The sequence below is a fragment of the Macaca nemestrina genome, chromosome 7 (genome assembly GCF_043159975.1).
Source record: "Macaca nemestrina isolate mMacNem1 chromosome 7, mMacNem.hap1, whole genome shotgun sequence".
Taxonomy (NCBI): domain Eukaryota; kingdom Metazoa; phylum Chordata; class Mammalia; order Primates; family Cercopithecidae; genus Macaca; species Macaca nemestrina.
In genome coordinates, this window is record NC_092131.1 from 157597226 (window position 1) to 157624181 (window position 26956).

The 26956-nt window shown below is 42.5% G+C and overlaps 1 protein-coding gene and 1 long non-coding RNA gene across 10 annotated transcripts in view; one reads left to right on the top strand and one right to left on the bottom strand.

Moving 5' to 3' along the window:
- LOC105491229 (uncharacterized) lies at positions 1 to 25831 on the top strand. Of its 5 annotated transcripts, none has more exons than XR_011606106.1 (6): positions 1 to 139; positions 648 to 914; positions 13745 to 13896; positions 14668 to 14773; positions 23246 to 23356; positions 25694 to 25831. It is a non-coding gene; the product is annotated as an uncharacterized lncRNA (long non-coding RNA). The 5 variants fall into 5 exon arrangements; XR_011606107.1 differs by having other exon boundaries at positions 52 to 189; XR_011606109.1 differs by lacking the exons at positions 1 to 139; positions 25694 to 25831 and adding exons at positions 252 to 416; positions 25555 to 25679.
- The window catches only part of GOLM2 (golgi membrane protein 2), a 128549-nt gene continuing 113926 nt past the window's right edge, over positions 12334 to 26956 (bottom strand). For 2 of the 5 annotated variants that reach the window (XM_011757441.2, XM_024795770.2), the window contains exons 9-10: positions 25579 to 25746; positions 12334 to 14771 (exon numbers count right to left, since the gene is read on the bottom strand). In XM_011757441.2, the coding sequence (XP_011755743.2) occupies positions 14701 to 14771; positions 25579 to 25746 (239 nt within the window). In that variant the 3' untranslated portion in view covers positions 12334 to 14700. Of the gene's footprint in view, positions 14772 to 16717; positions 25747 to 26956 lie in introns of all 5 variants that reach the window. The other 3 variants (XM_011757448.2, XM_024795771.2, XR_011606104.1) reach the window with 2 other exon arrangements.

A 26956-nucleotide genomic window follows, 5' to 3' on the forward strand; every position in this document is an offset into this window, starting at 1 on the left:
GCGGGCAGCCACAACGGCAACAACAACGAAAAAAATACTTTTACTTCCGTGAAGAGCGTTGAAGTTCCTTACGCCGGAAGAAACTCTCTAGTCTGAATCCCGGAGAAAAATTGAACACAAGGCCTTAAGACTGGGTGGAGTAAGAAAGGACAAAACCTATCAGGATACGCAAGGGCTTGGGGGATATTTGTACGTTAGGGGCCTCCGTAGCCGGCTGTGTAGTGGTCGCAGGGGGAGTAGGGAGTAAAGCGTTAGGAGTGGAGAGGCGGGGACCCGAAGGACGGTTTTTCCTCCCGCTCCTAACGGAACTGCTTGGGCCGAGCTGGGAGGGGGAGCGCGCCCTTGCCCCGGAGGCGGAGCTTAGGAACACTTCGTGCACCCTGGCGGCAAGGGTTTAGTAACTGTGGGCGCGCTGGGTAGGTGGAGCCGAGGGGATAAGGCGGGACTAACGGCTTGGCGCGCTGAAGGAGGTAGTTTGTAGTGAGCGCTGCCCGAGGCTGGGAGAAAGCGAATCTGGCGCTTTTCCTGGGATTTCGGTGGCCCCTAAAGGTTCCCTTCCCTGCTCATTGCCTAGAGGGCGTATCAGTCGCTTTTGGATCATAAATATTCACGCCTTTCGACTCAACCCTATGTTGGTAATTCTGCAGGTTGAAAACTCGGATCTTTCAGGCCAGTGGGCTCCCACCTGCGAAAGTAGGTCCAAGGACGGTCAGCTCCACAGAGTGAAATGTATCAGTCCGGAGAATCCAGTTCTAGTGGGGTATCAGAAAACCAAGGCTAATGGTTGGAAGAACATTATTTTTCACTGAAACTCCAAGCCACTCTCCTTATTCGATCAAGAAATATTTATTGAAAAAGTAGGTGCGACGTGTGAAACAGTGAGCCAGGCAGACAGGGACCCTGCCTCCCCAAAGGTCATGTTTGTTTGGGTTTTTGTTTTTGTTTTTGTTTTTTTGTGAGACGGAGTCTCACTCTGTCGCCCAAGCTGGAGTGCAGTGGCGCGATCTCGGCTCTCTGCAACCTCCGCCTCCCGGGTTCAAGCGATTCTCCTGCCTCAGCCCCCTGAGTAGCTGGGATTACAGGCGCGCGCCACCACGCCCGGCTAATTTTTGTATTTTTAGTAGAGACGGGGTTTCATCATGTTGGCCAAGATGGTCTCGATCTCCTGACCTCGTGATCCGCCCGTCTCGGCCTCCCAAAGTGTTGGGATTACAGGCGTGAGCCACCGCGCCCAGCCAAAGATCATAATCTATTGAAAAAGACACCCTGGCCGGGCGCGGTGGCTCAAGCCTGTAATCCCAGCACTTTGGGAGGCCGAGGCGGGCGGATCACAAGGTCAGGAGATCGAGACCACGGTGAAACCCCGTCTCTACTAAAAATACAAAAAAGTAGCCGGGCGCGGTGGCGGGCGCCTGTAGTCCCAGCTACTCGGGAGGCTGAGGCAGGAGAATGGCGTGAACCCGGGAGGCGGAGCTTGCAGTGAGCCGAGATCGCGCCACTGCACTCCAGCCTGGACGACAGAGCGAGACTCTGTCTCAAAAAAAAAAAAAGAAAGAAAGAAAAAGACACCCAAGTAAACAGAATTTAAAAACTGATTAAGCGTATACAAGGAGTGGCATGATAGGCGTTGTAGAACACATGAGGGTGCCAGTGAAGGGGTCTGGGAAGGTTTCCTAAGGTAACGTCTGAGACATAAAGGAGGAGTTGGTGTTGCAGGGGAAGAATGTCTAGGTAAAGGAAACAACAGATGGAAAAGTCCAAAGATGAGACTGTGTTGAGCCATTGCAGAAGTAGTTCTGTGTGCTAGGAAAAGAGGATGAGAGGGCAGGGGAAAGATGGCAAGAGAGGCTGAGAAGTAAGCAGAGATAACATACTGTTGGCAATCTCATTTCTATTCCAAAGTATGGAGCAGGTGGGTTGTCTTCTGAAAACCTTGTATACTACAGATTCTTCTGTCAGAGTTCATTTGCACCCTAAATTTTCCTAGTGCAAAAATGCTCAGAATGTGACATTTATTGGGAGCTCGTGGGATACACAGCACAGAACTATTAATAGTAACAGTCTACACACACAAAAATAGATTCCTGAAAAGTTCAACGGAATCCAACAAATAGTTTATCCGGAGTGTGTCATGGAAAGCAGTAGAACACCAACTAAACAGTTACCCCATTATTACTAAAGTTTATTTTATGTATTTATTTATTTTTAGAGACAGGGTCTCACTCTGTTCCCCAGGCTGAAGTAATTAAAGCTCATTGCAACCTCAAAATCCATGGTTCAAGCCATCTTCCTGCCTTGGCCTCCCAAAGTGCTGGGATTGCAGGCCTGAGCTACTGCACACAGCCCCTAAAGTTTTGTTTTGTTATTTGTTAAGAGATAGGGACTTCCTCTGTACCCCTGACTTCAGTGCAGTGGCATGATCATAACTCACTGCATACTTAAACACCTGGGCTCAAGTGATCCTCCCACCTCAGCCTCCCAGTATCGAGGACTGGCTAATAAAGTTATTTTTAAATCAGAAATATTAATTTTTAAATTAGAAATATTTCTGGGGGAAAAATTTCCAAGAAATCGTTATTCCAAACCTTCATGTTCCTAAAACTTAAGTAAAATATGCTATTTCCAAAGAGCACTTTTATGTGCATTTTGATTCTCCTAACAACCGTATGAGGTAGGTAGAATAGGTGGTATTTGTTCCCTGCCTTTCAGTTGAAGACACTGAAATTTGAAAAAGAAGAAAAACATGCCATATCCAAAGATAATCACAATCATCTAGTAGGAAATACAATAGAGACTCAAACCCTTATTCTGCTCATTATACCACCTCGTATGGCATTATTATTACCATGGTTAAATTTGGTAAGTTTAGGATCAGGCCGTAATCTTGGCACTTTGGGAGGTTGAGGTGGGAGGATCATTGTATCTCAGGGGTTGAAGACCAGCCTTGGCAACATAATGAGACCTCATCTCTATTTAAAAAAAAAAAGGCCGGGCGAGGTGGCTCAAGCCTGTAATCCCAGCACTTTGGGAGGCCGAGACGGGCAGATCACGAGGTCAGGAGATCGAGACCATCCTGGCTAACACGGTGAAACCCCGTCTCTACTAAAAATACAAAAACTTAGCCGGGCGAGGTGGCAGGCGCCTGTAGTCCCAGCTACTTGGGAGGCTGAGGCAGGAGAATGGCGTGAACCCGGGAGGCGGAGCTTGCAGTGAGCTGAGATCCGGCCACTGCACTCCAGCCTGGGTGACAGAGCGAGACTCCGTCTCAAAAAAAAAAAAAAAAAAAAAAAGTATGAAGTAGTTTTAGATGTAAAGCAGTGGTCACAGGGAAAAAATGTAATTAATGCAAAAAACTAGTAGCAGGTATTTTTGCTTTTTGTTTGTTTGTTTGTTTCTAAGAGGTGGAGTCTTGCTATATTGCCCAGGCGGCCCAGGCTGGACTCAAACTTCTGGGCTCAAGTGATCTTCTCACCTCAGCCTCCTGAGTAGCTGGAACTATAGGCACATGCCACCATACCCAGCTTGAATGCTTTTTAAACTATTCAAAACTACTGCTATATAAAGACACTAATGAAATAGAGTGTTCATTAAATAATGTAATAGGGTCAGGCACGGTGGCTCACGCTTGTAATCCCAGCACTTTGGGAGGCCAAGGTGGGCAGATCACATGAGGTCAGGAGTTGAGACCAGCCTGGCCAACATGGTGAAACCCCATCTCTACTAAAAATACAAAAATTAGCTGGGTGTGGTGGCACGTGTCTGTAATCTCAGCTACCCAGGAGTCTGAGTCAGGAGAATTGCTTGAACCCGGAAGGCAGAGGTTGCAGTGGGCCAAGATCATGCCACTGCACTCCAGCCTGGGGGACAGAGTGAGATTCCATCTCAAAAAAAAAAAAAAAGTAATGTAGGCTGGGCAGGGTGGTTCACGCCTGTAATCCCAGCACTTTGGGAGGCTGAGGTGGGTGGATCATGAGGTGAGGAGTTTGAGAACAGCCTGGCCAACATGGTGAAACCTCGTCTCTACTAAAGATACAAAAAATTAGCCCGGTGTAGTGGCGCGCACCTGTAATCCCAGCTACTCGGGAGGCTGATACAGGAGAATTGCTTGAACCTGGGAGGCGGAGGTTGCAGTGAGCCGAGATTGCGCCACAGCACTCCAGCCTGGGCAACAGGGCAAGACTCTGTCTCAAAAAAAAAAAAAAAAAAAAAAGGTAATGTAATACAAATACCTCAAATTTTCAGCAGTCTTTCAGTAGGTCCTTATTCCAGAGTATACGGAATATATTTACCTTTTACCTGAAATATAAGGCATATGTTCTTCACAGTTCATTCTTATGTTAATTCTATGATGTATATGTTTTTGTCACTCTCTTATTGCAACTCAGTAAGGCAGTAATATTCATATTAAATATTGAAATACCAGAACTGTTATTTTGCACCACTGTCGTAATTACTTGATGACAGTGGTCATCTGAAACTTAATATGGTCAAAACTAAATTTTAAATTTTCTCTCAAACCTGCACCTCCTTAAGCATTCTCTGCCTTAGTGAATGCAGTTTTTCTTTCTCATACCCAATGTCCAATTTTAAAGTACAATAAACTTTCAAAATCAATTCTGAATCTAAACACTTCTCATCACCTCAACTGCTTCCCTAGTTCAAGAACCATCATCTTTAACTTGGAATGCTATAACAGCCTTTAAAGTCTTCCTATTCCGCTCTTGAACACCTTCAGTTCTTTTCAACACAGCAGCCAGTTTTGTTTGTTTTTGTTTTTGTTTTTTTTGAGACAGAGTCTTGCTCTGTTGCCCAGGCTGGAGTGCAGTGGCGCAATCTCGGCTCATGGCAACCTCCACCTTCTGGGTTCAAGCAATTCACCTGCCTCAGCCTCCCAAGCAGCTGGGATTACAGGCGTGCACTACCACCCCTGGCTAATTTATTTATTTATTTTTTCTTTTTTTAAGACAGAGTCTTGCTCTTGCCGCCCAGGCTGGAGTTCAATGGCTCAATTTTGGCTCACTGCAACCTCTGCTTCATGGCCGGGCACAGTGGCTCACACCTGTAATCCCAGCACTTTGGGAGGCCGAGGCAGGCGGATTGCAAGGTCAGGAGATCGAGACAAGCCTGGCCAACATGGTGAAACCCCGTCTCCACTAAAAATGCAAAAATTAGCCAGGTGTGGTGGCGGGCACCTGTAATCCCAGCTACTCGGAAGGCTGAGGCAAGAGAATTACCTGAAACCAGAAGGCCAAGGTTACAGTGAGCCAAGATCGCTCCACTACACTCCAGCCTGGGTGGAAGAGCGAAATTCCATCTCAAAAAAAAAAAAAAAAAATCTCATGAGTAATATTCTATATTTAATACATGTTGGGTATATTGGTTAAGTAAAATATCAAAATTTCACCCTTTTTAAAAAAATGTGGCTACTAGAAAATTGAAAACTATATGGGTGGTTTGTGTTATACAATATTTCAATTGAATAGTGCTATACAAGATATTCACATTGCATGTTTTAACACCACCTCTTCAGAAAGGCCTTCCCTGATCATCCTATCTAAAATAGCACCCCTCCATCACTATTCATTTTATTTTTTGTTTGTTTTTGTATTTTGAGGCTGAGTTTCACTCTGTTGCCCAGGCTGGAATGCACTGGCGTGATCTCGGCTCACTGCAACCTCTGCCTCTAGGGTTCAAGTGATTCTTCTGCCTGAGCCTCCTGAGTAGCTGGGACTACAGGTCCATGCCACCATGCCCTGCTATTTTTGTATTTTTAGTAGAGATGGGGTTTCACCATGTTGGCCAGGCTGGTCTTGAACTTCTAACCTCAAGTGATTTGCCTGACTCGGCCTCCCAAAGTGCTGGGATTACAGGCATGAGCCACCATGCTGGCCCATTATTATTTATTTATTTATTTACACCTCCCGGGTTCAAGCTATTCTCCTGTCTCAATGAGTAGCTGGGATTACAGGCATGCACCACCAGGCTTGGCTAATTTTTTTGTATTTTTAGTAGAGATGGAGTTTCACCATGTTGATCAGGCTGATCTCATACTCCCGACCTCATGATCTGCCCACCTCAACCTCCCAAAGTGCTAGGATTACAGGTCTGAGCCACCAGGCCCGGCCTACCGGCCCATTATTCACTTTATTCAGGCTTCTTTTTCTCAGCATTTATCACTACTGGTCATATAACAAGTATGTAAAATAATTTTATCTCTCCCTCTAATATATATGTTCCATGAAGGCAGGGATTTCATCACGGCTGTATCCCCAGTACTCTGAACAGTTCTGTACACATATTAGGTATTCAGTACGTAGTTGAAAGAATGGTCATTGTTCTGCCATGATGGAATCCCATGTTAGAGAGTTGGATGGATAGTGTCTTAAAAGTTGCACATTAATTTTGATGAATAAATCCAAAATTCAAATTTCTGAGTGTCTCAACATTTCAACCCTGTGTTTCCAAGTACTTGGACAAGTTAGTTTGTATGTCTTCAAGTTCATTTTCCTGCCATCTCCAATCTGCTATTAAACCCATCTGATGAATTTTTCATTTCAGTTATTGTTCTTTGCAGTTCTAGAATCTCATTACGATTTTTACAATTTCCATGTCTGTGCTGAGATTCCCTACCTGTTCTTTCATTAACATATTTTCATTTAATTCTTTTAATTCATTTAAATATATTTATAATAGCTGCATTAACAAATACAATAAAGGCTGGGTGCAGTGGTTCATGCCTGTAGCACTTTGAGAGGCCGAGACGGGTGGATTGCTTGAGCTCAGGAATTCAAAACCAGCCTGGGCAACATGGTGAAACCGTCTCCACTAAAATACAAAAATATTAGCTGGGTGTGGTGTTGTGTGCCTGTAGTCCCAGCTACTCAGGAGGATGAGGCACAATAATTGCTTGAACCCGGGAGGGGGAGGTTGCAGTGAGCCAAGATCGTGCCACTGCACTCCCGCCTGGGCAACAGAGCAAGACTGTCTCCAAAACAAATAAGAATGACACAGTTCATCCCAATTTTTAAAAACTATGGGCCACATTTTCTCGTGTCTTTGTAGGTCTAGTCATTTTTTAGGCAACACTGGACATTATGAATAATAATGTTTTAGAGACTCTAGATTCTGTTATCTTCCCTGAAAAGTGATGATTCTTGTTTTAGCAGGCACTTCAGTTACTGAGTGGTCACCTAAACTTGTTGATGCTTGGTTTTATTTATATTTTGTTGGTTCACATCTATGGAAAGCCTAAGGAGACTTGCAAGCCCTACGCTGGCAGGACTCAAGCTCCATACTCTGTTTCCCCTGCTAATCTTGTCAAGGCTTGACTTTAGGCTTTGATAAGGCAGATCTAGAGTAGGTCTTACTGTAGGGGATGGGGTTTACTCCTAATGTGCAGCCTTTCTAATGTTTCAGCTGTTGCTGCAATTTTTTTTTTTTTTTTTTGAGACAGAGTTTTACTCTGTCGCCCAGGCTGGATTGCAGTGGTGTGATCTTGGCTCACTGCAACCTCTGCCTCCCGGGTTCAGGCGATTCTTGTGCCTCAGCCTCCCGAGTAGCTGGAATTACAGGCGTGTGCCACCATGCCCAGCTAATTTTTGTCTTGTTTTTTATTTAGTAGAGATGGGTTTTCGCCATGTTGGCCAGGCTGGTCTCAAACTCCCGACCTCAGGTGATCCAACTGCCTCGGCCTCCCAGTGTTGGGATTACAGGCATGAGCCACCCACCCAGCCTGTTGCTGCAATTGCTAAAGATGTTCACCTTGGCAGGCCCAGAAATCCAATGTCCCTTAGCACTGCATTGTGCCAAAACTTCTTGGCCTCTGGTATCTCTATTCTGTTCTCAACCCTGTAGCAACTGCTATCTATAAGCATTAGATGGTCTTTTTTCTGAGCATGTACAGCCCAGCCCTTGGCCATGGACTTGTGGGGACCTCTGTATGGATTTCTGGGGCTGCCTCTGTGAACAGCTCCCTCTTCTCTGGTGTCCCACGCAACAGATTCCAAATGTTTCAGCTGCTCCTTATGATCTCTGCCTTCTCAGTTCAGTAGACCCACTGTGCTCTGCTCTTACTCCAGACTCTTTACACCACAAAAAGTGGGATGATTGTGGGACTCACTGCTTAAGTTTCCCTTCTCTCAGAGACAGTCTTGTGCTGGCTGGAAATAGTTGCCTAATACATCTTGTCCAGTATTGTAGGTGCTACTAATCCAAGAGGGCTAGTAGCGGAAGTCTCCCTTTCCTTACCTCAGAGTTTTTTTCTTTTTTTTTAGACAGAGTCTCACTCTGTCACCCAGGCTGGAGTGGAGTGGTATGCTCATGGCTCGACCTTCTGGACTCAAGCATCCTCCCACCTCAGCATCCCAAGTAGCTGGGACTACAGGCATACACCACTACAGCAGGCATACACTACTACAGGCACATACCTGGCTAATTTTTGTATTTTATGTAGAGACAGAGTTTCACCATGTTGCCCAGGCTAGTTTTGAACTCCTGGGCTTAAGGAATCTGTCCACCTTGGCCTCCCAAAGTGCTGGGATCACAGGCATGAGCCACTGTGTCTGGCCTCCCTCAGATTTTTGAAGTGAAACTAATGGAAGATGAGCAGCCCCTCCCAGGTAGCAAAACTAAGAAAATATGATCTGTTAGAAGCCACAGTTAGAACTTTGAGGAGGGAGCTAGTTTGAGACAAGGTAATAAGTAGAGGGAAGTAGAAATGGGAGTTGGTCAAACAAAGTCCTAGCAGCATTCAAGTCCTTGTTTCAGTTGTCTTTAAGTCCAGGGGATTCCTATTGTTTACGCACTTTTCTTACATGAACCATTAAATTTCCCCCCTTTTTTTCTGGATTAGTTGGTTGAATTTTCTCTCTCTCTTTTTTTTTTTTTTGAGACGGAGCCTTGCTCTGTCGCCCAGGCTGGAGTGCAGTGGCATAATCTCGGCTCACTGCAAGCTCTGCCTCGCGGGTTCACGCCATTCTCCTGCCTCAGCCTTCCGAGTAGCTGGGACTACAGGTGCCCGCCACCACGCCTGGCTAATTTTTTGTATTTTTAGTAGAGACGGGGTTTCACCATGTTAGCCAGGATGGTCTCGATCTCCTGGCCTCGTGATCCACCCGCCTCGGCCTTCCAAAGTGCTGGGATTACAGACATGAGCCACCGCATCCAGCAGTTGGTTGAATTTTCATTTGAAACTCTTAGTGAGGAGAGTTTTAAAAGAAACTGGGCTGGGTGCGGTGGCTCACGCCTGTAATCCCAGCACTTTGGGAGGCCGAGGCGGGCAGATCATGAGGTCAAGAGATTCAGACCATCCTGGCCAACATGGTGAAACCCCGTCTCTACTAAAAATACAAAAATTAGCTAGGTGTGGTGTCACATGCCTGTAGTCCCAGCTACTCGGGAGGCTGAGGCATGAGAATCGCTTGAACCCAGGAGGTAGAGGTTGCAGTGAGCCAAGATCATGCCACTGCACTCCAGCCTGGCGACAGAGCTAGACTACATCTAAAAAAAAAATTAGAACTGAATGTCGATGGCCCACATGTGATGTGAAAACTCTATAACCTAGACTGAAAATGTATCAGTGACACACTGTCCCATTGAAACCATATGCCGCGGCCGGGCGCGGTGGCTCAAGCCTGTAATTCCAGCACTTTGGGAGGCCGAGACAGGTGGATCACGAGGTCAGGAGATCGAGACCATCCTGGCTAACACGGTGAAACCCCATCTCTACTAAAAAAAAAATACAAAAAGCTAGCCGGGCGAGGTGGCGGGCGCCTGTAGTCCTAGCTACTCGGGAGGCTGAGGCAGGAGAATGACGTGAACCTGGGAGGCAGAGCTTGCAGTGAGCTGAGATCCGGCCACTGCACTCTAGCCTGGGCGAAAGAGCGAGACTTCGTCTCAAAAAAAAAAAAAAAAAAAACTATATGCCACACACGAGAGAATAGGTGTTTCTAAGGTCAGCCCCATTATGGCATGTGACTACCTTCCTGATACAGTTTGGCTCTGTGTCCCCACCCAAATCTCATCTCGAATTGTAATCCTCATGTGTGGAGGCAGGGACCTGGTGAGAGGTGACTAGTTAATGGCGAGAGGTTCCCCCATGCTGTTCTCGTAATAGTGAGTGAGTTCTCACAAGATCCAATGGTTTTAAAAATGGCAGTTTCCAGGCCGGGCGCAGTGGCACACACCTGTAAGCCCAGCACTTTGGGAGACGGAGGCGGGCAGATCACCTGAGGTCGGGAGTTCGATACCAGCCTGACCAACATGGAGAAACCCTGTCTCTACTAAAAATACAAAATTAGCCAGGCGAGGTGGCACATGCCTGTAATCCCAGCTACTCGGGAGGCTGAGGAAGGAGAATTGCTTGAACCTGAGAGGTGGAGGTTGTGGTGAGCTGAGATCACGCCACTGCACTCCAGCCTAGGCAACAAGAGTAAAACTCCGTCTCAAAAAATAAAAAATAAAAATAAAAATTTTTTAAAAATGGCAGTTTCCTGTGTGCACACTCTGTCTCTCCTGCCACCACGTAAGATTTGCCTTGCTTCCCTTTTGCCTTCCATCATGATTGTAAGTTTCCTGAGGCCTCCCCAGCCATGTGGAACTGTGAGTCAATTAAACCTCTTTCCTATATAAATTACCGAGTCTCAGGTAGTACCTTTATAGCAATGTGAAAACAGACTAATACATTTCCTCATAAGTATGTTGTTGCTTTTTTTCTGAGACAAGAGTTTTGCTCTGTTGCCCAGACTGGAGTGCAGTGGCGCGATCTCGGCTCACTGCAACCTCTGCCTCCTGGGTTCAAGCGATTCTCTGGCCTCAGCCTCCTGAGTAGCTGGGAGTACAGGCGCACGCCACCATGCCCGGCTAATTTTTGTATTTTTAAAATAGAGACAGAGTTTCGCCATGTTGGTCAGGCTGGTCTCGAACTCCTGACCTTGTGATTCGCCTGCCTCAGCCTCCCAAAGTGCTGGGATTACAGGCATGAGCCACCACCCCTGTCTTCTTGTTGCTTTAAAAAAAAAAAAAATTCTCTGTCCTCATATTCAAGCAAATTTTGTTGTTACATGATTACAGGAATGAGAAGTCCAAAAGACACAATCTTAAGATTTTTTCAGTGTGTCATATTTTAGAAATGATTTTGAAGTCATATTCACATTTCTCCTAAAATCATCTTTCCATGTATATTTGCTTCATTTTCATTTATGGGTCAGAAGCAATACCTAAACTTACAAGACTCTCCTATCTTGACCCCTCCATACTTCTTCAGCCTCATCTCTCTCCCTTGCTTATTACATTCCAGCCACATAACTGTAATGTTTTAGTTCAGTGAAAACCTAATTGTTTGGAATCTTAGAACATTCATTCATTCATTTATTTATCTGAGACAGAGTCTTGCTCTGTCACCCAGGCTGGAGTGCAGTGGTATGATCTTGGCTCACTGCGACCTCCGCCTTCTGGGTTCAAGTGATTCTCCTGCCTTAGCCTCCTGAGTAATTGGGATTACAGCCGCACGCCACCGTGCCCAGCTAATTTTTGTATTTTTAAGAGAGATGGGGTTTCACCATGTTGGTCAGGCTGGTCTCGAACTCTACCTGGTGATCTGCCCGCCTCGGCCTCCCAAAGTGCTGGGATTACAGGCGTGAGCCACCGTGCCGGGCCAAAACTTTTAATAGCTCTTTAACACTATTTAAAGTTATCTTGTTCATTTATTTACTTGTGTATTGTCTGCCCCCACTTGAATGTACACTCCATGTGAACAGAGACCTTGTCTATCTTATCCACTTATCTTAATACCTAGAACAATGCTGGGCACATAATAGGCATTCAATATTTGTTGAATAAACTAGACCTACAGTAAAGAGCCCTGGTGTAAAAATATTTGGTTTTCAGGCCGGGTATGGCAGCTCATGCCTGTAATCCCAGCACTTTGGGGGGCACTTTGGGGGGCAAGGCAGGTGGATCACCTGAGGTCAGGAGTTCAAGACCAGCCTGGCCAACATGGTGAAACCCTGTCTCTACCAAAAATACAAAAATTGCCCGGGTGTGGTGGCACGTGACTGTAATCCCAGCTACTTGGGAGGCTGAGGCAGGAGAATTGCTTGAATCTGGGAGACAGAGATTGCAGTGAGCCGAGATGTGCCACTGCACTCCAGCCTGGGCAAGAGAGTGAGACTCTGTTTCAAAAAAAAAAAAAAAAAGAAAAGAAATATCTGGTTTTGGTTTTTTAGTTTAGCTTAACTTAAAATGAGTGCTAAACTTACTCAGATTTTAGTGTTAAAATTATTTACCTCATGAATGTGATGTTTGTGTATGTATTAGAATAAGCAACACAGTGAAACAAGTTTAATTTTTAATTTATTAGAACCCAGTAAATGATGATTTTAAAAGCAGAGTTTTCCATCAAATTAACACTTAATTCAGGGCAAAAATACATTTAAAAAACCTAAATCTTAAGGCAGAAGTAAAACATTATAAAAACAGTATGTCTAATAGAGACTGTAAAATGTCAGATTTTTAAGAGATTCACATAGTATTTTATAGCACTAAAATATTAATACAGTCAGAAATATTATCAATTGGTCCAAGATTTGTTTATAAAATGTCTACACTGCTAATTGAAGAAATGTTGCTGTATAAGTAATACCGACAATACAACCAACCAAGTGATTGTTTTTATGATAAAAGAACTAAGGCAGGTAATTGCATGGTTTCCATTTGTAAAGCTTTTGCAGTATTAAATATAAAGTATTACTAGGGGTATTTTTTGATTCATCTCCCTACCCTAATGTCCCCAAAATGTACATCACTTCCCTTTAACTCTATTTTAAAAATTCTGTGAACCACCATACCTATTCATTGTAGGCCTGATCCTATAAAGGCATGAATTGTTTAATTTGACATGGTGGAAAAACAATTTTAGTAAACCACTACATCTTTTCCTAGTCATTGAGCAATTTCAAACAGAAGTCTTAAGAATTTTTGCACCTCAACAAGTGAACAACCTGTTTCTTTACCACTATAAGTTTGAATTTTGACTAGAATCTGTTAGTACACAGGGGAAAACACATTTCATGTTTATGTACAATTAACAGTAGCCCTTCTGAAAAACAGGGTTAACAATCTTAAATTTCCCCTTGTGATCAAAACCTTTTGATCAAAAATTACTTTTGTTTTTAGGGAGCAGGATAAGATTTAAAAGTGCTTTAAATCAGAAACAAGGATTAGCTAGTTTATACATTCCACTGAATAGTGTCAAAAAAGATAAATGCATTTAAAATAATTTGTAAGTCCAGCAAATATAAGCTTGATGGGTTCTTAACTAACATATTAAGTAATTACAAAGATTCATTTTTTTACAAACTTTTAAGCTATTTTAATAAAATGGCTATAGACCTCACTGTACTTCTATTTATCTGTGCATTAATAAAAACCTGTTAAAATTCCTTATTTAGTACTTCTGAAAAAGTCTAGTCAAATAAGATCACTAAAATTACCAGAAAAGCTTTGAAATACTGATTGCAGATTCATTTCAAAGTAGATTTAACCCCTTTCAGGATCTGGTGTTTAAATCATGAATGTCTTCAACAACTTCAACTCTGAAAATATAAAAATTTTAGCCAGTTCTGGCTATAGTTAAATAGTACTGGTATTACTTGAAAAAATAAAAATTAAAACTATATTGTCAATCATGCATTCCACAATTTCAAGAATTAAGATATAACTCATAAATATTGTTATGTCTTTGCAGGTTATCTCAACTTCCATCAGGCCTCAGCTGAAAGCTCATCTGCCAAAACACATCAGCACTCTTGTAAAATAAAAGGAGTAGGGAGGTGACTCTGTATACATACTGTCCAGTGTTTGGCTTCCAGTTTTTCCTCTTGTGTGTAACTATTCTAGGTATGACTCCTTGAGCATGAAATGAGGGGTAGATAGAACAGCTGTTGGGCTAACAAGAATTAGTGTGTAGACTGGGCTCAGTGGCTCAAATCTGTACTCCCAGCACTTTGGGAGGCCAAGGCAGGAGGATCACCTGAGGTCAGGAGTTCAAGACCAGCCTGGCCAACATGGTGAAACCCGTCTCTATTAAATATACAATTATTAGCTCTCTATTAAAATACAAAAATTAGCTGGGTATGGTGGCGAGTACCTGTAATTCCAGCTACTTGGGAGGCTAAGGCAGGAGAATTGCCTGAACCCAGGAGGTGGAATGGAGGTTGCAGTGGGCCAAGATTGTGCCATTGCACTCCAGCCTGGGAAACAAGACTAAAACTCCGTCTCAAAAAAAAAAAAAAAAAAAAAATTAGTGTATAAAAAGTTTTCTGCTGAATATCTGTTCTGTTCCTACTGTGGTTATGCTATGCCACATATAACTTGTACAACCATTTTGTCCTGTTTATCTATTTGTGGAAATAAGTCGGCTCAATAAAATGTGAAATATACATTAGTTTGCTTTAGATGCAAAGATTAGCTGTTTTTGGCTTAACTGTATCATAACCAAAAAAGTCTATACCTTGATAATACAATATGAAAAAGTTCACATATGTACATGGGTACATTCCTTCATTAAAGTTTTTCCTTAATTCTATCTCAATGTATCTTTACAACTGATACAACTCATCTTTACAACAAAAGTCAAAAAGGACAAAGTAGAATGATTTCATTTTACAGCACTTTAGGTTTTCTGAAGCGTTCCTTTAGGACTTAAAGGACATCATTGAAATGTTGCTTTCCATAGTCGGCAGGATCCATTTGAAGCTCTCGTTCTTCATCATCTGTAAGTAAAATAATTTTGTATCAACATATTATTTTTTAAATCACTGCAGAAATCCAATTAATGTCTCAGTTTTTCTCAGCCTTAAGGTAGTTTCCTGCTTGTTATTTTATACCTGGTACAAATAGTGTTCTATTTCTTAGCTGCTTGGCTAAAGAGTGAAAAGTATGTGGAACTATTTTGCAAGATTAATTTTAACAAATCTTTAAAAAATAGACATAGATGACAGACAAGCAGAGATAGAGCCAGATAGACATAGCTAGCAAAACTTTAGGAACCCACAAATATTGAGAAGTTAATATTTTTATATAAATATAGTTTTTTTTTTTTTTGAGACAGACTTTCACTCCGTTGCCTAGGCTGGAGTGCAGTGGCGCGATCTTGGCTGACTGCAACCTCTGTCTCCCAGAATCAAGCGATTCTCCTACCTCAGCCTCCCAAGTAGTTGGGACTACAGGCACCTGTTCACCATGCCTGGCTAATTTTTGTATATTTAGTAGAGATGGGGTTTTACCATCTTGGCCAGGCTGGTCTTGAACTCCTCACCTCAGGTGATCTGCCCACCTTGGCCTCCTAAAGTGCTGGGATTACAGGCGTTGAGTCACAGTGCCCAGCCTAAATATATTATTTCTATATAGATGATAATTAGTTCTTTAAATTAAAGCTTTGGTAGAAACATTTCTGTACACATTTTCAGGCTTTTAAAAATCAATTTTTTTCCTAATTATAAAAGTATCCAATATTAGTTTTATAAAAATTATAAAAAATAGAAAAATAAAAGTCACTTATAATCCCAACATTTAACATTTTAGTGAATTTCTTTGCCTCTCTGCAAATAGCTTACTCTTGGCTTCCTAAATGGAGTATAACAACCAAAATTTAACTTTTTCTTAACTAAACAGAAAAAAAAAAGATTACTGTTAATAAAATCCTCAAAGCCTCTTTGAGTAGCTATATTAAATTACTCCAAGTAGTGCTATGGAGTTTGATTTATTTGGCTATTACAGATTTTTCTGGTTCTTTCTTGGCTATGAGTTGTCACTTTGCCTTGTTGTCAGTTTACCTGCCAATAGCAATCCTTCTTTTCTAATTTTGCTGCAAATTACAGGTCTTGAAATGAGACTGCTCAAGAGTTGTGTTCGTTTGTTTGAGACAGAATATTGCTCTGTTGGACAGGCTCAAGTGTAGTGGTGTTATCATGGCTCACTTGCAGCCTCGACCTCCCGGCCTCAAGTAATCCTCCCACCTCAACCTCCCAGGTAGCTGGGACCACAGGTGCACGCCACCACACCTGGCTACATTTTGTATTTTTTGTAAAGACAGGATTTTGCCCTGTTGCCCAGGCTGGTCTGGAACTCCTGGGCTCAAGTGATCCACCGGCCTCAGCCAAGATTATTAAAATTATATTAGAACAAGAATGAAAAGTATTTTGATCAGAGCCTTGGAGAGTCCCTTTGGAGTACTTGGAATTTTTTTTTTTTTTTTTTGGCTGGGACTATAGGCGCCCGCCACTGCACCCGGCTAATTTTTGTATTTTTAGTAGAGATGGGGTTTCACCATGGATTTTTATGATATCTTTTGGCTTCTCTGCAGACTTAAAAAATCACTTTTCTTACATTCTGGTTCACAGATACTATTACCCAATAGCTTAATTTTTGTTAATATAATTTAAATGAAGTTATACATTGGAATCTAAATTCATACGTATACTATAGTTTTCTGAAAACTATTACTTTAGGTATGTGAGGTTTTAACACTCTAAAACTTTCTTCTTTCAAAAATGACAAACAGGCCGGGCATGGTTGTGCAAGCTCGCAATCCCATCATTTTGGGAGGCAGAGGCAGGCAGATCACTTGAGCTCAGGAGTTCGAGACCAGACTGGGCAACATGCTGAAACCCAGTCTCTACTAAAAATTCAAAATTTAGCAAGGCATGGTTGTGTATACCTGTAGTCCCAGCTACTCAGGAGACTGAGGTAGGAGGATTGCTTGAGCCTAGGAGGTAGAGGTTGCAGTAAGCAGAGATGACACCACTGTACTCCAGCCTGGGTAACAGAGCTAAATCCTATCTCCAAAAAAAAAAAAAAAAGTCAAACAAACCAACTTTCTTTTTCAACAACTTTCCTGTTAAACTTATAGAAATTTTCATTTCTAGGCCGGGCGCGGTGGCTCAAGCCTGTAATCCTAGCACTTTGGGAGGCCGAGACGGGCGGATCACGAGGTCAGGAGATCGAGACCATCCTGGCTAACACGATGAAACCCCGTCTCTACTAAAAATACAAGAAAATTAGCCGGGCGAGGTGGCAGGCGCCTGTAGTGCCAGCTACTCGGGAGGCTACGGCAGGAGAATGGCGTGAACCTGGGGGGGCGGAGCTTGCAGTGAGCCGAGATCGCGCCACTGCACTCCAGCCTGGGGCACAGAGCAAGACTCCGTCTCAAAAAAAAAAAAAAGAAATTTTCAATTCTAGAATTTCGGACAACCATTTTCCACTTTTATTTTTTTTTTTTTTTGAGACAGGGTCTCACTCCCATCACTCAGATTGGAGTACAGTGGCACAATCTCAGCTCACTGCAGCCTTGACCTCCCAGGGCTCAAGGGATCCTCCCACCTCAACTTTCTGAGTAGCTGGGACTATGGGCACACACCACCATGCCCGGCTAATTTTTTTTATGGAGACAGGGTTTCACCATGTTGTCCAGGCTGGTCTTTAACTCCAGGATTCAAGCAATCTGCCCACCTTAGCTTCCCAAAGTGCTGGGATTACAGCTGTGACCACTGCATCCAGACTACCCCATATTCTTAACAAATGATCTATCTTTAAATAGTACACTTGATCTCAGCCAAAAGCCCGAGAAGCGATATCTTTAAATAGTATAATCCACTAGGTATGATAATCCCAAATCTGTCTTAATATGTGTTAAAGCCTGAAATTACATCAATTTTCACACTTTTACTTTATATACATGCTAATCAATTTCTTATCAAAGAACTCTTTACTTAAAAAGAATTTTTTTTTTTGAGACGGAGTCTCCCTGTGTCGCCCAGGCTGGAGTGCAGTGGTACGATCTCGGCTCACTGCAAGCTCCACCTCCCAGGTTCACGCCCTTCTCCTGCCTCAGCCTCCCAAGTAGCTGGGACTACAGGCACCCGCCACCACGCCCAGCTATTTTTTTTGTCTTTTTTTAGTAGAGACGGGGTTTCACCGTGTTAGCCAGGATGGTCTCAAACTCCTGACCTGGTAATCCACCTGCCTCAGCCTCCCAAAGTGCTGGGATTACAGGCGTGAGCCACCACGCCCAGCCTATCTTTGTTTTCAAAAGGGAAAATAATCATGGGCACCTCTCCAGAAAGCTCTCCTTAGGATCCACATTATAGAACCTCACCTTATGGCTATAAACACATCTTTTAGGACTTTAATATAACAATTAAATTAAGACTTAATCATCATGGAGCAGTGGATAATTTTCGAGAAATGTAATAGGAAAGTTATTGAAAGGAAAAGGTGTCTTTACTTTTTGGAATTTTTTTTTTTTTTGAAACGGAGTCTCACTCTGTTGCCCAGGCTGGAATGCCGTAGCACAAATTCGGCTCATTGCAACCTGTGCCTCCCGGGTTCAAGCGATTCTCCTGCCTCAGCCTCTTGAATAGCTGGGATTACAGGCATGCACCACCATGCCCGGATAACTTTTGTATTTTTCTTTTTTAGTAGAGATGAGGTTTCACCAATGGTTAGGCTGGTCTCGAACTCCTGACCTCGTGATACACCTGCCTCGGGCTCCCAAAGTGCTGGTATTACAGGCCTCACATGAGGCACAGCGCCCAGCTTTTTCTTTTTCTTTTTTTTTGAGAGGGAGTCTCGCTGTTGTGGCCCAGGCTGGAGTGCAATGGCGAGATCTCGGCTCACTGCAACCTCCGCCTCCCAGGTTCCAGCAATTCCCCTGCCTCAGCTTCCCGAGTTGCTGAGATTACAGGTGCCCCCCCACCCCCAGCTAATTTTTTTTTTGTATTTTTAGTAGAAGCGGGGTTTCACCATGTTGGCCAGACTGGTCTCGAACTCCTGACCTCGGGAGATCCACCTGCCTTGGCCTCCCAAAGTGCTAGATTACAGGCATGAGCCACCGCGCCCAGCCACTTTTGGGGCTTTTTTTTGAGACACAGTCTTGCTCTGTCGCCCAAGCTGGAGTGCAGTGGCGCAATCCTGGCTCACTGCAAGCTCCGCCTCCCGGGTTCACACCATTCAGTGTAATATTTTTAGTGTTATATTTTAGTGTAATATTTTAGTGTAACACAAAACAGAGATAACACAGTTGTTATCTCTGTTTTCCTGAGAAGATGATTACAGGTCCAAATAATTTTAGGAACTAGATCATGTTTGTTAAGTACATGAGCTGGGAGTAGATTTGTTTTTCTGTTCCTAGACATTTGCTCTTATCCTGATTTCGCTTTTCATTTGTTCACTTAAAAATTCCAAAAAGGGCCAGGCGCGGTGGTTCATACCTGTAATCCCAGCACTTTGGGAGGCCGAGGCGGGCAGATCACACCCTCCTGGCTAACACGGTGAAACCCCATTTCTACTAAAAATATTACAAAATTCAGCCGGGAGTGGTGGCGGGAGCCTGTAGTCCCAGCTACTGGGGAGGCTGAGGCAAACAAACAAACAAAATCCCAAAAAGGCCGGGCGCAGTGGCTCACGCCTATAATTCCAGCACTTTGGAAGGCCGAGGTGGGCGGATCACGAGGTCAGGAGATCAAGACCATCCTGGCTAACAAGGTGAAACCCCATCTCTACTAAAAATACAAAAAATTAGCTGGGTATAGTGGCGGGCGCCTGTAGTCCCAGCTACTTGGGGGGCTGAGGCAGGAGAATGGCGTGAACCCAGGAGGCGGAGGTTGCAGTGAGCCAAGATTGCGCCACTGCACTCCAGCCTGGGCGACAGAGCAAGACTCCGTCTCAAAAAACAAAAACAAACAAACAAGCAGTAGTACGTGATTATGAAATCACCTAACGAAATCTAATGTAGAATAACAGATAACCACTAAATATAAGAACTAGTATTGGCCGGGCGCGGTGGCTCAAGCCTGTAATCCCAGCACTTTGGGAGGCCGAGGCGGGCGGATCACGAGGCCAGGAGATCGAGACCATCCTGGCTAACACGGTGAAACCCCGTCTCTACTAAAAAATACAAAAAAACTAGCCGGGCCAGGTGGCGGGCGCCTGTAGTCCCAGCTACTTGGGAGGCTGAAGCAGGAGAATGGCGTGAACCCGGGGGGTCGGAGCTCGCAGTGAGCGGAGATCGCGCCACTGCACTCCAGCCTGGGCGACAGAGCAAGACTCCGTCTCAAAAAAAAAAAAAAGAACTAGTATTTTAGTTCACTTTAGGAAGCAGAAAATATTATATAGTTCATCAAGGTAAAATGAATATTAAAGGAAATATTTTAAAGACATCCATAATTTATTAAATAATTCCTAAATTCCCTCTGAAGTCAAGAAAGGCTACCTCCATTAAAGAAAGTGCTACCATGGCTGGGTGTGGTTTCTCACGCCTGTAATCCCAGCACTTTGGGAAGCTGAGGTGGGCAGATCATGAAGTCAGGAGTTCAGGACCAGCCTGGCCAAAGAGACCAGCCTGGCCAACATGGTGAAACCCTGTCTCTAGTAAAAATACAAAAATTAGCTGGACATGGTGGCTGACGCCTGCAATTCCAGCTACTCAGGAGGCTGAGGCAAGAGAATTGCTTGAACCTGGGAGGGGGAGGTTGCAGTGAGTTGAGATCACACCATTGTACTCCAGCCTGGGCGACAAAATAAAAAAAAAAAAAAAAGAAAGAAAGCTCTATCGCCTGGGTGCAGTGGCTCACGCCTGTGATCCCAACACTTTGGGAGGCTGAGGCAAGTGGATAGCTTGAGCTCAGGAGTTTGAAACTAGCCTGGGCAACATACCAAGACCCCATCTTAGAAAATTTAAAAAATTAAAAAAAAAAAAAGCAAGAACTTGGAGCAAAAAGGCAAAAAGCCAGTGAGGAGCCAGGTGCAGTGGCTCATGCCTATAATCCCAGCACTTTGGGAGACCAAGGTGGCCTGATTGCTTGAGTCCAGGAGTTTAAGACCAGCCTGGGAAACATGGGAAACACGGCTAAACCCTGCCACTACAAAAAATACAAAAAACTAGCCAGCCATGGTGGTGCATGCCTGTAGTCCCAGATGCTCAGGAGACTGAGGTGGGAGGATCACTTGACCCCAAGAGGTTGAGGCTGCAGTGAGCCATGATCATGTCACTGCACTCCAGCCTGGGTGACAGAGGGAGACCCTGTCTAAAAAAAAAAAAATATATATATATATATAAAAAAATATATATATATAATAGAAATATATTATAAATATATAGTAGAAATATATTATACATGTATGATATAAATATATAATATAAATATATAACCATTTATATATCTATATAAATATGCAAACACATTTTTATTAAAATATATAAGAATGTATATTTTATATAAATATCATTTATATATAATTTATATGTATAATTATATATATAAATAATTGTAAACACAGGAAAACTAGGCCTCACTTAATTCTACAAAACACTCTACAAGTAGTGCTGACCCCAATGATTAATAATGTAATGAACAGGTATCAGAGATAAGGCTGGAATGCTTCAGCTCCCTACTGGCAGATATGCTGCCAAAGCCTCAATTCATAATATACAATTTTGGAGACCAAAGCCAGAGTATACTTAGGTGAAGCCAGAATCTTATCCTGCAGCTGGAATCTCTAATCCTAGGGACCTCACAACTTAAGAAACTACTCCTACTACTAGAGAGCAGAGAAGAGCCCCTATCAATAGAACACTAAGTGTGTGCTTCATTTTTTGTTATCTTTCGCTGTAGAGTCACAATGGTGGCAATAAAGTTTCTACCTTCTTTCATGGATTTGGAAATAGATCTGTTTCAGACATCCTGAAATCTGAAACGTATTTTCTATAATACTTGTGTTATATATATAGTGATTCCAACTTGAATGTGGCCACAGAATTTTAAAACTGAGAAAGATCATGTATTCTAATTCAGCAGTCTTCATACAGCTGAAGAAATTGTGGCCCAGAGAGTTTAAGTGACTTGAAAAGCAATACATAGACTATCTCTTGATTCTAGACTAATTTTTTTTCTTTCTTTCTTTCTTTTTTTGAGACAGAGTCTCATTCTGTTACCTAGGCTGGAGTGCAATGGTGCGATCTCGGCTTACCACACCTCTACCTCCCGGGTTCAAGCAATTCTCCTGCCTCAGCCTCCTGAGTAGCTGGGACTACAGGCACCTGCCACCACGCCCAGCTAATTTTTGTATTTTTTAGTAGAGATGTTGGCCAGGCTGGTCTTGAACTCCTGACCTCAGGTGATCCGCCCGCCTTGGCCTCCCAAAGTGCTGGAATCACAGGTGTAAGCCACTGTGCCTGGCCGACTAATGTTTTTTCTACTCTATGTTCTGCCTGCTTTGGCTACAAGTACAAACCGTACTGGGAACGCAACCATTATTTCCACATTGGCACAGTAATGAACACTTGGAATCCAATTTGTTGATAAATTAGGGAACAGCCATAATTACCTCTCCTTACTTTTTGGACAGTCAATAATATACCTAAAGAATCCCTGGATGGCCAGGTGTGGTGGCTCATGCCTGTAATCCCAGCACTTTGGGAGGCTGGGGCAGGTGGATCACTTGAGGTCAGGAGTTCAAACCAGCCTGGCCAACATGGTGAAACCCCATTTCTACTAAAAATACAAAACTTAGATGGACATGGTGGTGCACGGCTGTAGTCCCAGCTATTTGGGAGGCTGAGGTAAGAGAATTGCTTGAACCCTGGAAGCAGAGGTTGCAGTGAGCTGAGATTGCACCACTGCACTCCAGCCTGGATGACATGAGACTCTGTCTCAAAAAAAAAAAAAAATCAACTCTACAACAGGAAGATTCAGCTTCAGCCTGGGTGACAGCAAGACTCCATCTCAATTAAAAAAAAAGAATCCCTGGAACATGTTAACAATTATTTAGGCCGGGTGCGGTGGCTCAAGCCTGTAATCCCAGCACTTTGGGAGGCCCAGGCGGGCGGATCACGAGGTCAGGAGATCGAGACCATCCTGGCTACCATGATGAAACCCCGTCTCTACTAAAAATACAAAAAACTAGCCGGGCGAGGTGGTGGGCACCTGTAGTCCCAGCTACTTGGGAGGCTGAGGCAGGAGAATGGCATAAACCCAGGAGGCGGAGCTTGCAGTGAGCCGAGATTGCGCCACTGCACTCCAGCCTGGGTGACAGAGCAAGACTCCGTCTCAAAAAATAAAAAATATAAAACAAACAAACAAACAAACAAAAACCAATTATTTAAGTCTCCTCAGTATTCCTTACTTAGCCCTCTTTATTTGTTGGAGCTGATGTTCCTGCATCTTTTTGTTCTTGGTCCCCTTTATAGGTGCCCTATCCTGCCACTATCATCTAGAGAATGCCAGAATGAGACAAGAAATGGTAAATGGCAACACTCAGTTCCAGTAAGATTAACTTGCAAACAGGGAAATCCAAAAAGGTAACAACCCCTTCTCTACTTCACTGAGGACATCATCTTTTGTCATTTCTTCAATCCTTAGAATCTATTTTCTTGTGAAAGGAATGGGAGGACAACATGAGGGTCTTGGGGACTTGAAGTAGAAGGTGGCAGTGAGAACCAGGGGAGGAAGAAGGAGAAGAGTACAAGAGAGGGAGAGAGAAGGCACTGAAAATAAATTTACGTACAATAGATTGAAACCCATACAAATATTAAATCAAAATTTTGTGACAATTATCAACTTTAAGATAGATAAAATATAAGAAATGACTGAAAACAAAGACTGAGATAAACCATTATAATAAAAATCTCAAAATTATCCAATGAGATGAAAAAGCCCTTAAAAAAATTAGAGAATATTGAAAGTGTAAACCAAGCAGCTTATAAGACCAGAAGTTAAAGAGTTATTACCCTAGTCACAGTTATAAGAATAAAAGCTCAATGAGAAAAGCATATAATTATCAGTTAATGACAATGTGCAAAGTACTGTGGCGGGTGGGTAATGCACAAAGTACTGTGGGAGGTGGGCATGAAGGTAGAAAAGGATACAAACAAAATGGAAGGCAAAATAAATAAAAATTCCTGCCCTCCAAGAGCTTACAATCTAATTGCTGATATGATATACATGCATGAAAAAACCTTAAAACATTATAAATAATTGCAAACAAATATAATCCAAACAAATCACAAAAGCAATGAGAAAAAAAGATAAAATTTATGAAAAAAGGATGAGATTACAGAAAAAGTACATAATATTGTAAGGTTATATGTATATCAATATCAATATTACCAAAAAGTGTTTGAGAAATTCTTATAAATATAACCTTATATAACTCCTAGCACATATTAATCTCTTTTCTATCCCCAGTAATCATAATTTTCCTAAACTAAATGAACTATTATAACAGTACCTAGGTAGAAGTCAGAGTCTCTAGTTTCCCTTTTTTCTACAAACCATATAATTTTGTAGAACAACTACATTTTCTTCTAGGTTTTATAAAAACAATGCTTGTCATAAGCCTAAATAAAAATTTAATTACTTTAAAAACAGGTAAGGAAGAAATCAAGCATGTTATGATGAAAAATTTCCATGCATCACATAAAAATTTAACGTATCACCCACTAAGGTCACAATCAACTTTTACAGAAAAGAGAAATAGCTCCACAAATACTACTAAACAATATAAGCAGGCAGAAAACTGGCCTAAAAACTTGCAAAAGAGAAAAACACTCTGATATGCATGCACGGGTAGGGCTGCATGCACACAGGTAGATTCTGAACTTTCATTAAGTTAAATGCTCAGCAGAAGTAACAGTGAATAAGAAAAATATGTTGAATCTGTGTAATAAATATAAAATAAATCTTCACACATTGATTGTTAAAATATAAATTTTAAGCCTCTCAGAAAAAATTCAAAATTAGCCTTCCTCTGCTGTGTCAGTGGTGAAATAATCTTATCTTCAGTGTGGAGAAGACCATTCCCTTTGTGGCTTTCCTTATAACGAAAAAGCTACCTGGGCAATATTTGTAATGAAATGTTTTTAGATGAGAAATTGGAAAAGTGTATTTTCTAGGAGCATTTGCCTTAGGTAGTCTAGAGTCATTTTAAACAATTTAATTCTAAAATTTCTGAAGATTCTAAGTTTTAAATTGTAGCTGTATCAATAATACACATGATAACCAAAATTTTAAAAAATTAAAATAATTTACAGATTTACAAATGCCACTATTATAAAACAGTTTTCAAAATAAAACTGAAAAACTGCACAGAACCTCTTCGTATTAATACTGAGGTTGGCTGGGCGCGGTGGTTCACGCCTGTAATCCCAACACTTTGGGAGCCTGAGGCGGGTGGATCACCTGAGGTCAGGAGTTTGAGACCAGCCTGACCAACATAGAGAAACCCCGTCTCTACTGAAAATACAAAATTAGCCAGGCGTGGTGGTGCATGCCTGTAATCCCAGCTACTCAGGAGGCTGAGGCAGGACAATCGCTTGAACCTGGAAGGTGGAGGTTGCAATGAGCCGAGATCGCGCCATTGGACTCCAGCCTGGGCAACAAGAGCAAAACTCCATCTCAAAGAAAAAACAAAAAATTTAGGTTACACTGCCACTAATAGGTAGGGAAAATTCTACACAAATTCAACCAAAAAACTTAGAGGTGGGTTTCATGGTTATAGCATGGAGGCCAGGCCCACGCTCACCTTGGACGTCTTCCTCTCCACCATCACCATCTTCTTCCTCATTGTAAGCCAGCTCAGCCTGCTTGTCTGCCTCATACTCACCTACGTTACCATCATCCCCATTATAATCCGCCAGTTTAGAGCCATGCTGCGGATCAACAGGGGATTCATTCTCATCAAAGAATCGGCCTGTGAAGTAGGTAGAGGATTAATTCAAGAGTAAAGAGAGAAGAAAAGAAGGAATCTATACTGAAGGCAGACCAGAAAGTAGACAAGTGAAACCTGGCAACTTTTGGGGTACTGGATATAAAAGGATACATTTTGTGAAGGTTATCCAAGACAAAAGTATGTAAGAGCGAAGACTCTGAAAATACATAACTTCTCTTTAAAAAAGAATTTCTCTTTTGTGTTAATTTTAGTGCTTGCCACTTAAGATTTGAATGATTTCTTAAAGAAATGGGCACCATTTTTAGGAATGTTTTCATAATAACCAATGACTTCTCCAATATAAGTGTGTCTAAATTAACATTTTAGGAGAATACATTATTTTATTACTAGATATGATACATATTTAAAATTTGAAAATCTAGGCCTGGTGCAGTGGCCCACGCTTGTAATCCCAGAACTTTGGGAGGCTGAGGTGGGTGGATCGCTTGAACTCAAGAGTTTGACACCAGCCTGGGCAACATGGCAAAACCTTTCTCTACAAAAAATACAAAACTTAGCTAGGTATGGTGGCGTACATTTTGGATTTCCAAAAAGGGATGGCAAAGAAAGTAAGCCATCAGAATTCCTAGTGGTTTAAAAAAAACAAAAACAAAAACAAAAAAAAACACCTCAAGTAATTCTGGTGTATCTCTTCTCATTTCCTAAGCCAGATTTTTAAAAAAGTCAATGGAATCTTAAGAAACTGACCTATATCAGGCCATTATATTGTACACATTCATAACCATTAGAAATCAAGAAGACAGGCCTGGTGCAGTGGCTCACACCTGTAATCCCGGCACTATGGAAGGCCAAGGTGGGTGGATCACCTGAGGTCAGTAGTTCGAGAATAGCCTTGCAAACATGGTAAAACCCCATCTCTACTAAAAATACAGAAATTAGCCAGGCTTGGTGGCAGGTGCCTGTAATCCCAGCTACACAAGAGGCTGAGGCAGGAGAATTGCTTGAGTCTGGGAGGCAGAGGCTGCAGTGAGCCGAGATTGTGCCATTGCACTCCAGCCTGGGTGACAAGAGCAAGACTCCATCTCAAAAAAAAAAAAAAAAGAAGAAGATAAATAGACATAATACCTACTGTAGAAAACTATTCAACAATTAGACATTGAAAATAAAAAAGTTAGGCACACTAGGATCTGAATTAGAAATGCAAGTACAACTAAAACTATACTTAGACATT